The following is a 12,997-nucleotide window of genomic DNA, read 5'->3' as shown; positions in this document are numbered from 1 at the left end:
AAAACTTTAAAAGAAAAATGTATGTCATGCATCGAGGTATGCATTTATATACGGGGGCTGAAATGATTATACATTATCAAAAAAGTTACAAGAAATGACAAGTCAGGTGACAATCGATTGACTATAACCCTGTATGGTCATTTTTTAAAGATGAACCAAAAGACATAAAGCTCCATATTTTTTTTATTTAAGAGAGACTTATTCGTAGTTCTATTAAATACATAATGTATATTCTAAGATATAGCTTTAGTTTTGGTTAGTTTTTTTCCACAACAAGATAGTAAAGTTAGTTCCAGTTCTCTTTACGTTGGTATAACAACTGTCCACTTTCCTCCAGTGACTTCAAGAAAGGTCTACAAGTCAGATGACACAACTATTGACTATAACCTACGGTGGCCCTGAAGTGCAAGACACCACAGCAGTCAGCTGTTTGCTCCTGTCATTCAAACAAGACGCGCTGGAGAGGGGGCGGGGCGTATCTCCATGTAAATCCTATGGGAGATACGACAACAACAAAATGAACATATTTGACCGTGATTTAATTGTAATACACGTTTCTAAATGATGCCGAAGTAACTACATACTGATACCGGTTAGTAAAAACCATGAATTAACGCTTTGACAAGTCTGCAGACAGACGGCAGGCGAAAAGCTTTTAAAATGCGTGTTTCGATCAGGCTAAACTAACCTGTTGCTGCTCCGTCCACACTCACAACGTCATACAGACATAAATAAAGCAGCGACTGTATTCTCCATGACATAGGCAGTCTGTGGTTTGTACATGTTTAACTTGTGTCCAGTTTCTGAACAGATATGAGGAGCTGTGAGCTCTGAGTGTGTGCTCACGTCTGATGTGTTGGGACCACGTTGGGACATAGTGTGCTGTCGGGTGTTGACCAATCACGAAGGGTCATTTCTTGACTGGCAGCAAAAACAACCAATCACAGCAGTGCTTCTCTGGCTGGCTCTGTCCAATCACAAACAAGAAGTGTTCTCCCTAAAGCAGGGGTCTCAAACTCAAGGCCCGGGGGCCAAATCCGGCCCGCGACTTCATTTCATGTGGCCCCGCTTGCAAAGCATATAATATGTTTATTATACGGTTACATGCCGCTTTACAGAAGCAGGTTGCCCATAAACTACATGTCCCACAATGCATCTCGTTTTGTGACATGTGCACTGAAGAGACTTGCAATTATTTGCCCTGGACTTCTGCTTTCAGACGTAGTTAATTACTAAGTTATTTTCCTATCCGATAATAATCCAATTCAGAGGCAATAATGTAATATAATACATTATTTTATATATATATTATATATTTATATAGTTACAACCGGCCCTTTGAGTGCAACCTTTATGTGAATGTGGCCCGCGATGAAGTTGAGTTTGACACCCCTGCCCTAAAGGAATACCCTTTCCGTCCAATGTGACATGCTGTGGCGTCTTGCACTTCAGGGCCACCGTAATAACCCTTTACGATAATGTTTAAAGATCAACCACAAGGCAGTAAGCTCAGTTTATTTTTTACCTAAGAGACTTATTGTTTACATCAATTCAATAATTGTAAGATACAACTTTAGTTTTTGTTTTTTCCACAACAAGTTACTAAAGTGTGTTCCAGTCCTCTTTGCGTACAACTGTCCCCTTTCTCCGGTAAGTCATCTGTCCTCATCGTCTTCTTATTGTTTGCCATGCATACGACCAGAAACCTCACATGTCTTCAGACGGTTGCCAGGTCTGCAGTAACGAGGCTGCAGTAATGGATCTCCGGGGGCGTCTGGCGCTGTTTGTCTGCTCTGCAAACGGTCAACAGTCACATCGTTACCGACGGCGCTGGCTCGCATAATTAGCCCCTTCCTCACACTGCTAAACACTCATTAGCCCTGACAAACACATACATACAGATATATATATACATGCAGCAGAACACACACACACACACACACACACACACACACACACAATCCAAAACACACAGTGCGCATTGATTCTGCAGCGAGGAAATGTCATTGCCGAAAGTTACAGAGCAGCTCTGAGGAATAGTGATGTGCTGGAAATCATGATTGAGCCACGTTTAGCACTGTGTGTGTGTGTCTGTGTGGGTGTGTGTGTGTGTGTGTGTGTGTGTGTGTGTGTGTGTGTGTGTGTGTGTGTGTGTGTGTGTGTGTGTGTGTGTGGTGTGTGTGTGTGTGTGTGTGTGTGTGTGTGTGTGTGTGTGTGTGTGTGTGTGTGTGTGTGTGTGTGTGTGTGTGTGTGTGTGTGTGTGTGTGTGTGTGTGTGTGTGTGTGTGTGTGTGTGTGTGTGTGTGTGTGTGTGTGTGTGTGTGTGTGTGTGTGTGTGTGTGTGTGTGTGTGTGTGTGTGTGTGTGTGTGTGTGTGTGTGTGTTGTGTGTGTGTGTTGTGTGTGTGTGTGTGGGTGGGAGGGGTGTGTGTGTGTGTGTGTGTGTGTGTGTCCATGTGAGTGTGTGTTCTTCCTCAGGGCTCAAACAGAGTCAGAGAGATGGAAAGACGCCCGTTGATGTGCATGACCAACCCGAGACTGAGAGGAGATGAAAGAAGGCGTTGTAAAGATGGAAGACGAAACACAAACAGTATCGATGTGTAAACGCTCTATTCATCTGGAAAACTTAAAACAAATGTTGAACACTTTTCCTTTGACGGATCCAATCGGTGTTCCGTTAAGCAGCTTGTGTCACGTTGACCTGTTCATTGCATTAAGTTAAAACACGCTGTGAAGGAGTTACACACACCATAGTAGCAACCTGTCTTAACATCAATTCAGACATCATGACACAATTCCATCAGATTAATGATAAAAACCTAGAGGACATTATTCAACTTCTGAAATCCTCCTCCTGCTGCCTTGATATTATTCCAACAGGATTTTTCAAAGATGTTTTTCGTTGCATGGCCTCAGAACTACTTCATATAGTAAACAAATCTCTTCACTCAGGTGTTTTTCCACAGGCCCTGAAAACTGCAGTCATTAAACCGCTCTTAAAAAAGAATAATCTAGATGCTTCAGTAATGAACAATTACAGGCCCATATCAAACCTGCCATTTCTAGGTAAGATCATTGAAAAAGTTGTTTTTCAACAGTTGAGTAATTTCTTGCATTTAAATAACTGTTTCGATGTGTTCCAGTCAGGCTTTCGTCCAAACCACAGCACTGAGACTGCTCTTGTAAGGTCTTTAACGACATCCACTTAAACACAGACAGTGGCAGAACTTCAGTGTTAGTATTATTAGATCTCAGTGCTGCGTTTGACACTGTTGACCACAGCATATTACTAGACCGACTGGAAAACTGGGTGGGACTTTCGGAAACAGTTCTTAATTGGTTTGAATCCTACTTAAAGGATAGAAACAACTTTGTTTCTATCGGTAAATACACATCTGAGTTGACAAATATGACATGTGGGGTTCCTCAAGGCTCCATCTTGGGGCCTCTTCTCTTTAACGTCTACATGCTACCACTGGCTCAGATAATGAAGAACAACAAAATAAGTTACCATAGCTATGCGGATGACACACACATTTACGTAACAATTTCACCAGGAGACTATGCTCCAATTCAAACACTGAGTAAGTGCATTGAACAAATCAATGACTGGATGTGTCAGAACTTTCTCCAATTAAACAAAGATAAAACTGAGGTAATGGTTTTTGGAGCCAAGTCGGAACGTATAAAAGTTAGCGCTGAGCTTCAGTCTGCAATGTTCAAACCAACAGATAAAGCCAGAAATCTAGGTGTAGTCATGGACTCTGCCCTGAGTTTCAACAGTCACATTAAAACAGTTACTAAATCAGCCTGCTATCACCTAAAGAACATATCTAGGATTAAAAGACTAATGTCACAGCAGGATCTAGAGACACGTGTCCATGCCTTTATCTTCAGTAGACTCGACTACTGCAATGGTGTCTTCACAGGTCTCACTAAAACATCTATTAGAAAGCTGCAGCTGATTCAGAACGCCGCTGCTCGAGTCCTCACTGACACTAAGAAAGTGGATCACATCACTCCTGCTCTGAAGTCTTTACACTGGCTTCCTGTGTGTCAAAGAATAGATTTCAAAATACTGCTGCTGGTTTATAAAGCACTGAATGGTCTAGGCCCAACATACATTTCTGACCTCCTGCTAAATGATGAAGCATCCAGATCTCTCAGGTCAGCTTTCTGTCCCCAGAGTCAGAACTAAACATGGAGAAGCAGCGTTCAGTTATTATGCTCCAAGTATCTGGAACAGACTCCCAGAAACCTGCAGGTCCGCTGCAACTCTGACTACTTTCAAATCCAGCAAGAAGACTTTTCTTTTTGTCGCTGCTTTTAATTGAACTATTCATATCTTAAACTGCACTGTAACTTTTATCCATGTACTTTTTCTTGTAATGTTTAATTGAACTATTTATATTTTAAACTGCACTGTAACTTTTATCCATGTATTTTTCCTTAATGTTTATTTTATTAGCTTTTCTTTTTTAATGCTTAATGTCTTTCATTTTTTTTTTTGTAAAGCACTTTGAATTGCCTTGCGTTGAAAAGTGCTATATAAATAAACTTGCCTTGCCTTGCCTTGCCTTACAAGGCGGCCCGGTTTAGCGTCTATTTGATTCCAAATCAGATCACACTGAATAAACACCATGCTTTATGAACAAGGACTCGAAACAAGCAAATGAGATCATGAACTCATAAGGGACATCTTTGCTGAGGTTTAAAAATATATCGGGGTGCCTTTTTCCATAGACGTCTATACAATCCGACGTCTTAATGGGAAAGAGTGGAGTTGCCCCCTGCTGGATAGTAGAGAGAATGCAGGTTAAGGGCTTCAGACGTGGAGGTAGCCTCGTTGCTAGCACGCTAACTTTAACAATGTGGGTACACACCGTGAGTGCCTTTCTTGCGTTTCTCTGCTCTACTTCACATCTTATCTCTCTTTTTTGTGTTTCTTTTCTTTGTCAGCCAGAGGAACTCACCAATGTTCTGGAAATCTGCAACATCGTGTTCACCAGCATGTTCTCCCTGGAGATGTTACTCAAGCTCACTGCATTTGGCTCCTTCAGCTACCTGAGAAACCCCTACAATGTCTTTGATGGCATCATCGTCATCATAAGGTAATGTAGATGTCCTAAGTAGTGCTTTGCCGGAAGGAAGGTCGGAGATATTGTTGTACTGCCTGACAAGTCCTCTCCGTTTCATACATTACTTCTCGTTTTTATTTTCCTGGCTTGGTTTCATTTCTGTCAACTTTCTATTTTCACTTTAGTTCTTATTTTTCCTTTTAAGCGTCCTACATTCTAGCGCATCCAGCACCGCCAATATGTCAAACTCCACATTCAGCGCTTTACTTTTGTGCCATTTTGCATCATATCCTGAGACCTGTCTCGATACAAGAAGCGCAGCGATGTATCTGTGATCTTCTGAAGCCTCAAGTCTGGCATAGTAAGCCTTTGCTGTATGTGTTAGTAGTGTACGAACAATCGTTATTCCAAAGTATTAAATACACAGCAGACATACAGGTTGTCTGGCAGGAAGGTGAACTTCACACTCACTCACTAATTCAGGTCATGCGGACCAATCACAAGCAACATCGTATTGACATATTCTTTTTTTGACACTATAGACCAGGGGTGTCAAACTCAAGGCCCGGGGGCCAAATCCGGCCCGCGACTTCATTTCATGCGGCCCCTCAAGAGATTGAAAAGAATATGATATGTTTATTATACGGTTACATGCCGATTTACAGAAGCACGTTGCCCATAAACTACATATCCCACAATGCATCTCAAATTTGACTTTTTTCTCAGAATTTGACTTTTTTTCTCAGAACAAGTTTTTTTCTCAGAATTTGACTTATTTTCTTGACAATATAAATTTGTTCTTCGAATTTGCCTTTTTCTCAGAATTTGATTTTTTTTAAATCATTTTGTAACATTCTCAGTGAAGAGACCTGCAATGATTTGCCCTAGACTTCTGCTTTCAGACGTAGTTAATTATGAAGTTATTACCCTATCCGATAATAATCCAATGCAGAGGCAATAATGTCATATAATACATTATTTTATATATATTAAATATTTATATATTTTGATATATGGTCTTAAAGTTACAACCGGCCCTTTGAGTGTAACCATAATGCTGATGTGGCCCGCGAAGAAATTGAGTTTGACACCCCTGCTTTAGACTGTTACCGATATACCGACCGATGTTATTCTGGTACTTTTTGGGGGGTTTGAGCGACTGTTGTTGCTGCAGTTAAATTATTCATGCCATGCTTTGTAATCTGTCATCTGCATTGTGCCTGATTGAAATGTACCACCTGTGTGTGTTTGGATGCCGGCAGACGGCAGCGAACAGCTTTAGTCTTTTGTTGTGTGAGGCTTTGATCAGCTGACGGTTTTTCTAATTCATCCGTCAGAGCGCATTGTCTGTGATCCTCATTATAACACTGAGATCAAATGCACATCAAAGCTACTCAAACTGAACAAGATCAAAGGTGCAGCCCGTCACTGATTGGACGTATCTACACCTGTCTTCTTATCTCTCGATGCACAACCAATTGTCGTCTCTTCATCTATCTGAACGTTCTCATCTGTTCATGCTCTTTTAAAAGTGCTCCTATTCAATCTCCCCCCCCCTATGCAGCTGATGCTGTTGATGTGTTCAGAGTAGGGCTGTCAAGTTAACGCGTTAATAATTATTTTAACGTTATTAACGCATGTGTATTTTTGTCCTCGGCCGCCCCGTAGCTTCAGAGCATCGAGTTTAAAATACCGTCTACAAGCTGATGCTGACAGCCCCGCTCCTGCCGCCCGCTTGTGGCAGACCACACTTCCACGCTCACCGGCAGGCACCGACTGGCTATTGGGAGGACCGGGAGGGTGTGTGTATGTGTGGCCCGAGCGAGCGAGAGAGAGAGACCTTACGTGCATTGTTGTTGTTAGCATCTGGTGCTAGCTAGCTGCGCTAACGGATATAAGGAGCTGTTTCAATGAAAACAGAGGAGCGCTCTATCCACACAACTGCGCCGAGCACTTGACTTGATGCAGGAAGCCAGACAGCGGGACATTGTAGGAGAAGTCAGCACACTCAGCAACATGATTGCAGCGTCCAGGCAGCTCCCGTTCGGGCATATGCCTTGAGTTGCACATAGCCACACACACACACACACACACACACACACACACACACACACACACACACACACACACACACACACACACACACACACACACACACACACACACACACACACACACACACACACACACACACACATACACATACACATACACATACACATACACATACACATACACATACACACACACACATACCATGTATACATCACTTCAGGGGACATTACATTGACTTACATGCATTTCCTGGAGACTTATCCTAACCTTAACCATAACCAACACACCCTAACCCTTACCCTAACCAAGTCTTCACCCTAAAATTAATGATCCCCCTCATGGGGACCTCCATTTTGTCCCCATAAGGGAGGCGAGTCCCCACACGTGACTATGTAAACAGATTTAGGTCCCCACAAGTATAGTAATGCTAGACCACACACACACACACCATTTGTATTGTATTATGGAATGAGAGAGGTTCCAGGTTGTTGTGTTTAATATTCATGATAATATTTGTCATTGTTCAAATGATAATAAACATTAGCATAAAGCATATTTGTCCACTCATATGTTGATAAGAGTATTACAAACTTGAAAAATATTCCTCGAAGGTACATTTAGAACAGATCAAAAATGCGATTAATTTGGGATTAATCGCGATTAACTGTTTTAACCGACTGACAGCCCCAGTTCAGAGTGTTTTATGGGCCCCTCCATTAGAAGACACATTTCTTTAAAGCACAATTTTAACCAGGAAACCAGCATCGTTGTTTCTGCTCTCGAACAATACCTTCCTGAACTGAAAGGGAAGGTTTAACGTCCATGACCCCCCCCCCCCTTCTGTGGTTGTTTTTCAGAAGCAAACATCAATTTAAAAAAAGACATTAGGCATTTGAGCACAAGCTTGATTTATAGTGACCGAAATATCTTGTAACCTCGTAAGTGGACCCATGAATCACTTCAACACAACACAAACCAATTTGTCAACGTTTCCTTAAAGTGTTAGTATAAAACATGAAACATCTTTTAATGTGAAGAGAGTAATGATTACTTTATCACATGTACTCAGATGATATGTCATTAGCAGGGGCGCAGGCAGGCAGGCAACTGCTTGGGGCCCCGGACCAGAAGGGGGCCCCCAAAGAAGGTAGATTAAGAAGTTCCACAGCAACTACAACATGAAACACCCTTTAATTTACTGCAACGACATGTCTGGAAGCCCCATGCATAGCGCGCCGTCAAAAGCTGCTTCATAAGTGAAGTTTCTTTTCTCCGCTCCGGGGGGGTTTGCTGCTGCCGGCTGTGCGTGGTGATGAAAAGCTGGTTTGAGGGGCCCCCAGGGAATGTTTGCCTTGGGCCCCCACTGACTCTAGGATCGCCACTGGTCATTAGGTACGGGAGAGGATTAGGGCCATGTGACATTTTCTTTTTTTAAGAACTGACCAAGAGTGTTCTGAAATCAGTCAGAATTTGATTGTTTGAGAATTTTGTATTTCTCTCAGAATGTTGACTTTTTCAGATTTCCAACTTTTTTATTTTAGAAATTGTTTTTCAGAATCTTGAGTTTTGTCTTTTGGACATAAGCTGAAGAAAACGGTTCAAATTTGACCTGAGGATTGTGTCAGAACTTTCTCCAATTAAACAAAGATAAAACTGAGGTAATGGTTTTTGGAGCCAAGGCAGAACGTTTAAAAGTTAGCGCTGAGCTTCAGTGTGCAATGTTCAAAACAACAGATAAAGCCAGAAATCTAGGTGTAGTCATGGACTCTGACCTGAGTTTCAACAGTCACATTAAAACAGTTACTAAATCAGCCTACTACCACCTAAAGAACATATCTAGGATTAAAAGACTAATGTCACAGCAGGATCTGGAGACACGTGTCCATGCTTTTATCTTCAGTAGACTCGACTACTGCAATGGTGTCTTCACAGGTCTCACTAAAACATCTATTCGGAAGCTGCAGCTGATTCAGAACGCCGCTGCTCGAGTCCTCACTGACACTAAGAAAGTGGATCACATCACTCCTGCTCTGAAGTCTTTACACTGGCTTCCTGTGTGTCAAAGAATAGATTTCTAAATACTGCTGCTGGTTTATAAAGCACTGAATGGTTTAGGCCCAACATACATTTCTGACCTCCTGCTAAATGATGAACCATCCAGATCTCTCAGGTCTTCAGGGACTGGTCAGCTTCCTGTCCCCAGAGACAGAACTAAACCTGGAGAAGCAGCGTTCAGTTATTATGCTCCAAATATCTGGAACAAACTCCCAGAAACCTGCAGGTCCGCTGCAGCTCTGACTACTTTTAGATCCAGCAAGAAGACTTTTCTTTTTGTCGCTGCTTTTAATTGAACTATTCATATCTTAAGCTGCACTGTAACTTTTATCCATGTACTTTTTCTTTTAATGTTTATTTTATTAGATTTTCTTTTTAATGACTGATTTTAAATGCCATTTTCTTAATGTCTTTGGTTTTTTGTAAAGCACTTTGAATTGCCTTGTGTTGAAAAGTGCTATATAAATAAACTTGCCTTGCCTTGCCTTGAGGACAATTGGAAGGTTTATCAAATCTGCCAATGACCGTGTTGGTTAGGATTCGTGACACCTGGCACCGGTATTTACTGTATGTTTGTCAGGGTGAGCGAAGCAGGCAGGAACAGATACGAGGTGTGAAAATAGCTTTACTTCAAGGCTAACAACTGACACATACAGAGCAGCACTCTCTCCCCGGTGAACACATTCAACTCGGACAAGGATCTCACAACGACTGAAAGACGAACATAACTTAAATACCAGCAAGAGATTACCAAGACAAGACACAGGTGGGGAGGGAGGGAAAACAGGTGACCACAATCAGGCAATCAAACAGGACACAGAGACAGGAAGTAAAAACAGACTTAACTGGGGGGGGCTGACCTTTCAGAATAAAACGGGATAACAAAGACATAATTAATTAATGCATGTCTATGTCAATGTTGCTCCTGTTTCTGTTCTCAGTGTGTGTGAGATCGTGGGCCAGTCTGACGGAGGTCTGTCGGTGCTGAGGACCTTCAGACTGCTGAGGGTCCTGAAGCTCGTGAGGTTCATGCCCGCTCTGAGGAGACAGCTGGTGGTTCTGATGAAGACCATGGACAACGTGGCCACCTTCTGCATGCTGCTCATGCTCTTCATCTTCATCTTCAGGTAACATGTGCTGTGAATGGAAACAGTGTGTCACTGCAATAAGATAAGATGTACTTTATTGATCCCTATTCGGATGTTTCAGAATCAGGTTTATCACCAGGTTGACACGTACGAGGAATTTGACTTGATCTCGGGGTGCAGGCATAAAAGTAAAACACAAATTAAAAGACTAGAACAAGAAACAATGCAAAATGTAAACGTCTTAAATATAAAAAAAATAGCATTAAAAAAGTAGACAATATACATGCGGAAATACAAATGTACAGTAACAAGTAATAAGCAGGATATTATATACGTTAATTGAGCAAGGAATGGATTATTAAATATTAGATTGAATATAACTGATGCCATGAACCTTCACCACCTGTCTAAGCCTCACACGATTGGCTGACAAGAGATTATCGTCTTCTTCTGTTCTGTGTTTGTGTACGTCCTGCTCGGCCGCCTCACAGCTCCCATTGAAGAGCAGAAGGTCACTTGTTCTGCAGCAGCTATGAACCCTGAGTGGAGTATAACAAGCGCACACTGAAAGATCTTGTTAGAATTTAATGAGCAGACACTTCAAGAGCCGTAGCAACTTAACACGCAGACATGTAGATGTTCAAGCAGCGAAAGCAGTTTCTCTGAAGGCCTAAAGAGGGCTTCAAGAGGACGATCAATGGCTGCAGTCCTCGCTTTGTTTTCTTTCTCCTCTTCTCGTTCAACGGCCAGCGTTCACAGGGGTTTGAGAAGAAAGGACCCTGAGTTAACCAGATACACATGCAGGGAGATTTTGTACAAGCACTTCATGTGATATAGTTAAGCAAAATAAAATAGTCCCTCCGTTGCCTTCTGCACAAAACGCGCGAGGTGGTTGCTATGCAACAACACTTACGGCCCGTCCACACAGCAGCGTTAAAAAATCTTGAAAATCTTGGAGGTCTGAGAGCTTGGGGATTTTTTGCGAGCAACAACCAATCACATGAATCTCCCGCCCCCGGCATACAAAGCAATAGCCATGTTAAAACGAAGTACACTGGATATATAATCCCCAAACAGGCGAAAACCTACCAGTTTCCCCCCTGTCTCTGCCACCTCCCTCCATGCCTGCTTCCTCCGGTTTGTATCCCGGTAAGTTATTAGCGAAAAGAAAAAGCGAGGCAAAGTGACGTCACCCCATTCAAAGACAATGGAAAGAAGCGTTGGAAGATGTTTTTAACGCTGCTGTGTGGACGGGACGTTAACAGCTAGCGAACATATTAGACGGAGAGCGTTGATCGATAGTTTGGCTATTTATTCACATTCATGTGTTTGTTGCCGTTTATTGTGCAGCCACTGAAAACCTGTCCAGCATCAGCAGCATGGCTTACGAGGTCACTTGTTGAGGTTGTTCTAGCTGTTGCTCGGCGTGTTGAGAATATCGCTCCACTTTCTCCGGTCCCCGAGATTCGGCTTCCAGTAGCTCTGGAGAGAGCTTTCGCACCTGTGGCCACTAACGCTCGTCATTTCATAATTTAAATCTGCTTTCAAGAGCCGCATCAGAAAGCTTTTGTCTTCAAAGCACTTAACTGCCCATTTTGTTTGCTTCACGGTGTTCTGTTAGTTTAGTTTGTTTCCCAGTTGGTCTACCTGCTCTTCACGATGCTCTGCATGGCGTCGTTTAGGTGGAGATAGGCACTGCTCAATCCACTCCTCCATAGAAAGACTCCGGAGGTCGCAGTTAACCTTACATGTTTCCATCTTAAGCTTTGTTAGTTAGTTTCGTAACGGACGTAATGTTGTAACGGTTGTAGCTCAGACGCGGAGGGATACTGACTTGTGAAAAGTAACTACAATTCTACCTGTGATATTCGCTCATTATATCAAGGCTAAGGACCAATCAGATTGCTTGATTTGACTTATCCGGTTTATCTATGAAAAGGTGTTTTACTGTGTGTTGGTGTCCTTTTTATGGAGGGATATGAAAGTGTCACATCCCAGCTACATGTCTTTAACATTTGTCCATGTCATGTCTGGTTTGTCAATTTACTCCAATTTAATTATCCGGCTGATAATTAGTATACATAAAACGACCAACAGAGAACCGACAAATACATTATTTATCAAACTAAAAACAAGACTATAAAACTATCCAGATTATGCTCAAAGCCGCAAATCAACCATTACCTCGTAATGTCCAGGGACTTTTCACACGGAGAGAGGGCATGCACATGTTGAGAGGAAACTGCATTTAAATAAAAAACACCCATACGAACAAAACTTCATTGCATCTCAACAAAAGGTTGTAACTGTAACGATGGGCTGACATATTGTTTATCCAAACATTAGTTAGAAGCCAAATCATTAATGGTTATGCGCAGGACCTGTGAACTCGTACTTGTTATTTCTTGTCATTTTAAAAGTTATTTCTTTCTGATAATAATGATAAATACATATTTGTTTACAACGTGACGCTGATGACGATGACCTAATCTTTTACATTCAAGGGAGATGTACGCTGGAGGGGGCCCGGAGAGGTTTTAAGCTTCTCCTTGCTCCTGTTGAACATGACAGAGACTCTTTGAGAATTCATTTTCTTTGTACGCTGAACGTTTCTTAATTTTTCTCTTTGATATAATTATTATTATAAGAAATTGTTTTAACAAAAAAAAGATTACGGTTGTATGTTTTGTTTCTGACATGAAAACAAATAACACAACATTGAGA

General features: G+C 41.9%; 1 protein-coding gene across 1 annotated transcript in view; it reads left to right on the top strand.

The window, feature by feature from the left end:
* Positions 1-12,997, top strand: part of LOC117453336 (voltage-dependent T-type calcium channel subunit alpha-1I-like) — a 294,731-nt gene that overhangs the window by 143,935 nt on the left and 137,799 nt on the right. Inside the window, 2 exon segments of the mRNA XM_071204189.1 lie at positions 4,957-5,108; positions 10,127-10,312. Coding sequence (XP_071060290.1) covers positions 4,957-5,108; positions 10,127-10,312 — 338 coding nt within the window.

This window comes from Pseudochaenichthys georgianus, chromosome 1, assembly GCF_902827115.2.
Source record: "Pseudochaenichthys georgianus chromosome 1, fPseGeo1.2, whole genome shotgun sequence".
In the NCBI taxonomy this organism is placed as follows: domain Eukaryota; kingdom Metazoa; phylum Chordata; class Actinopteri; order Perciformes; family Channichthyidae; genus Pseudochaenichthys; species Pseudochaenichthys georgianus.
Note: the sequence above shows the minus strand (reverse complement) of the source record. Positions and strands in the feature narration are given on the sequence as shown.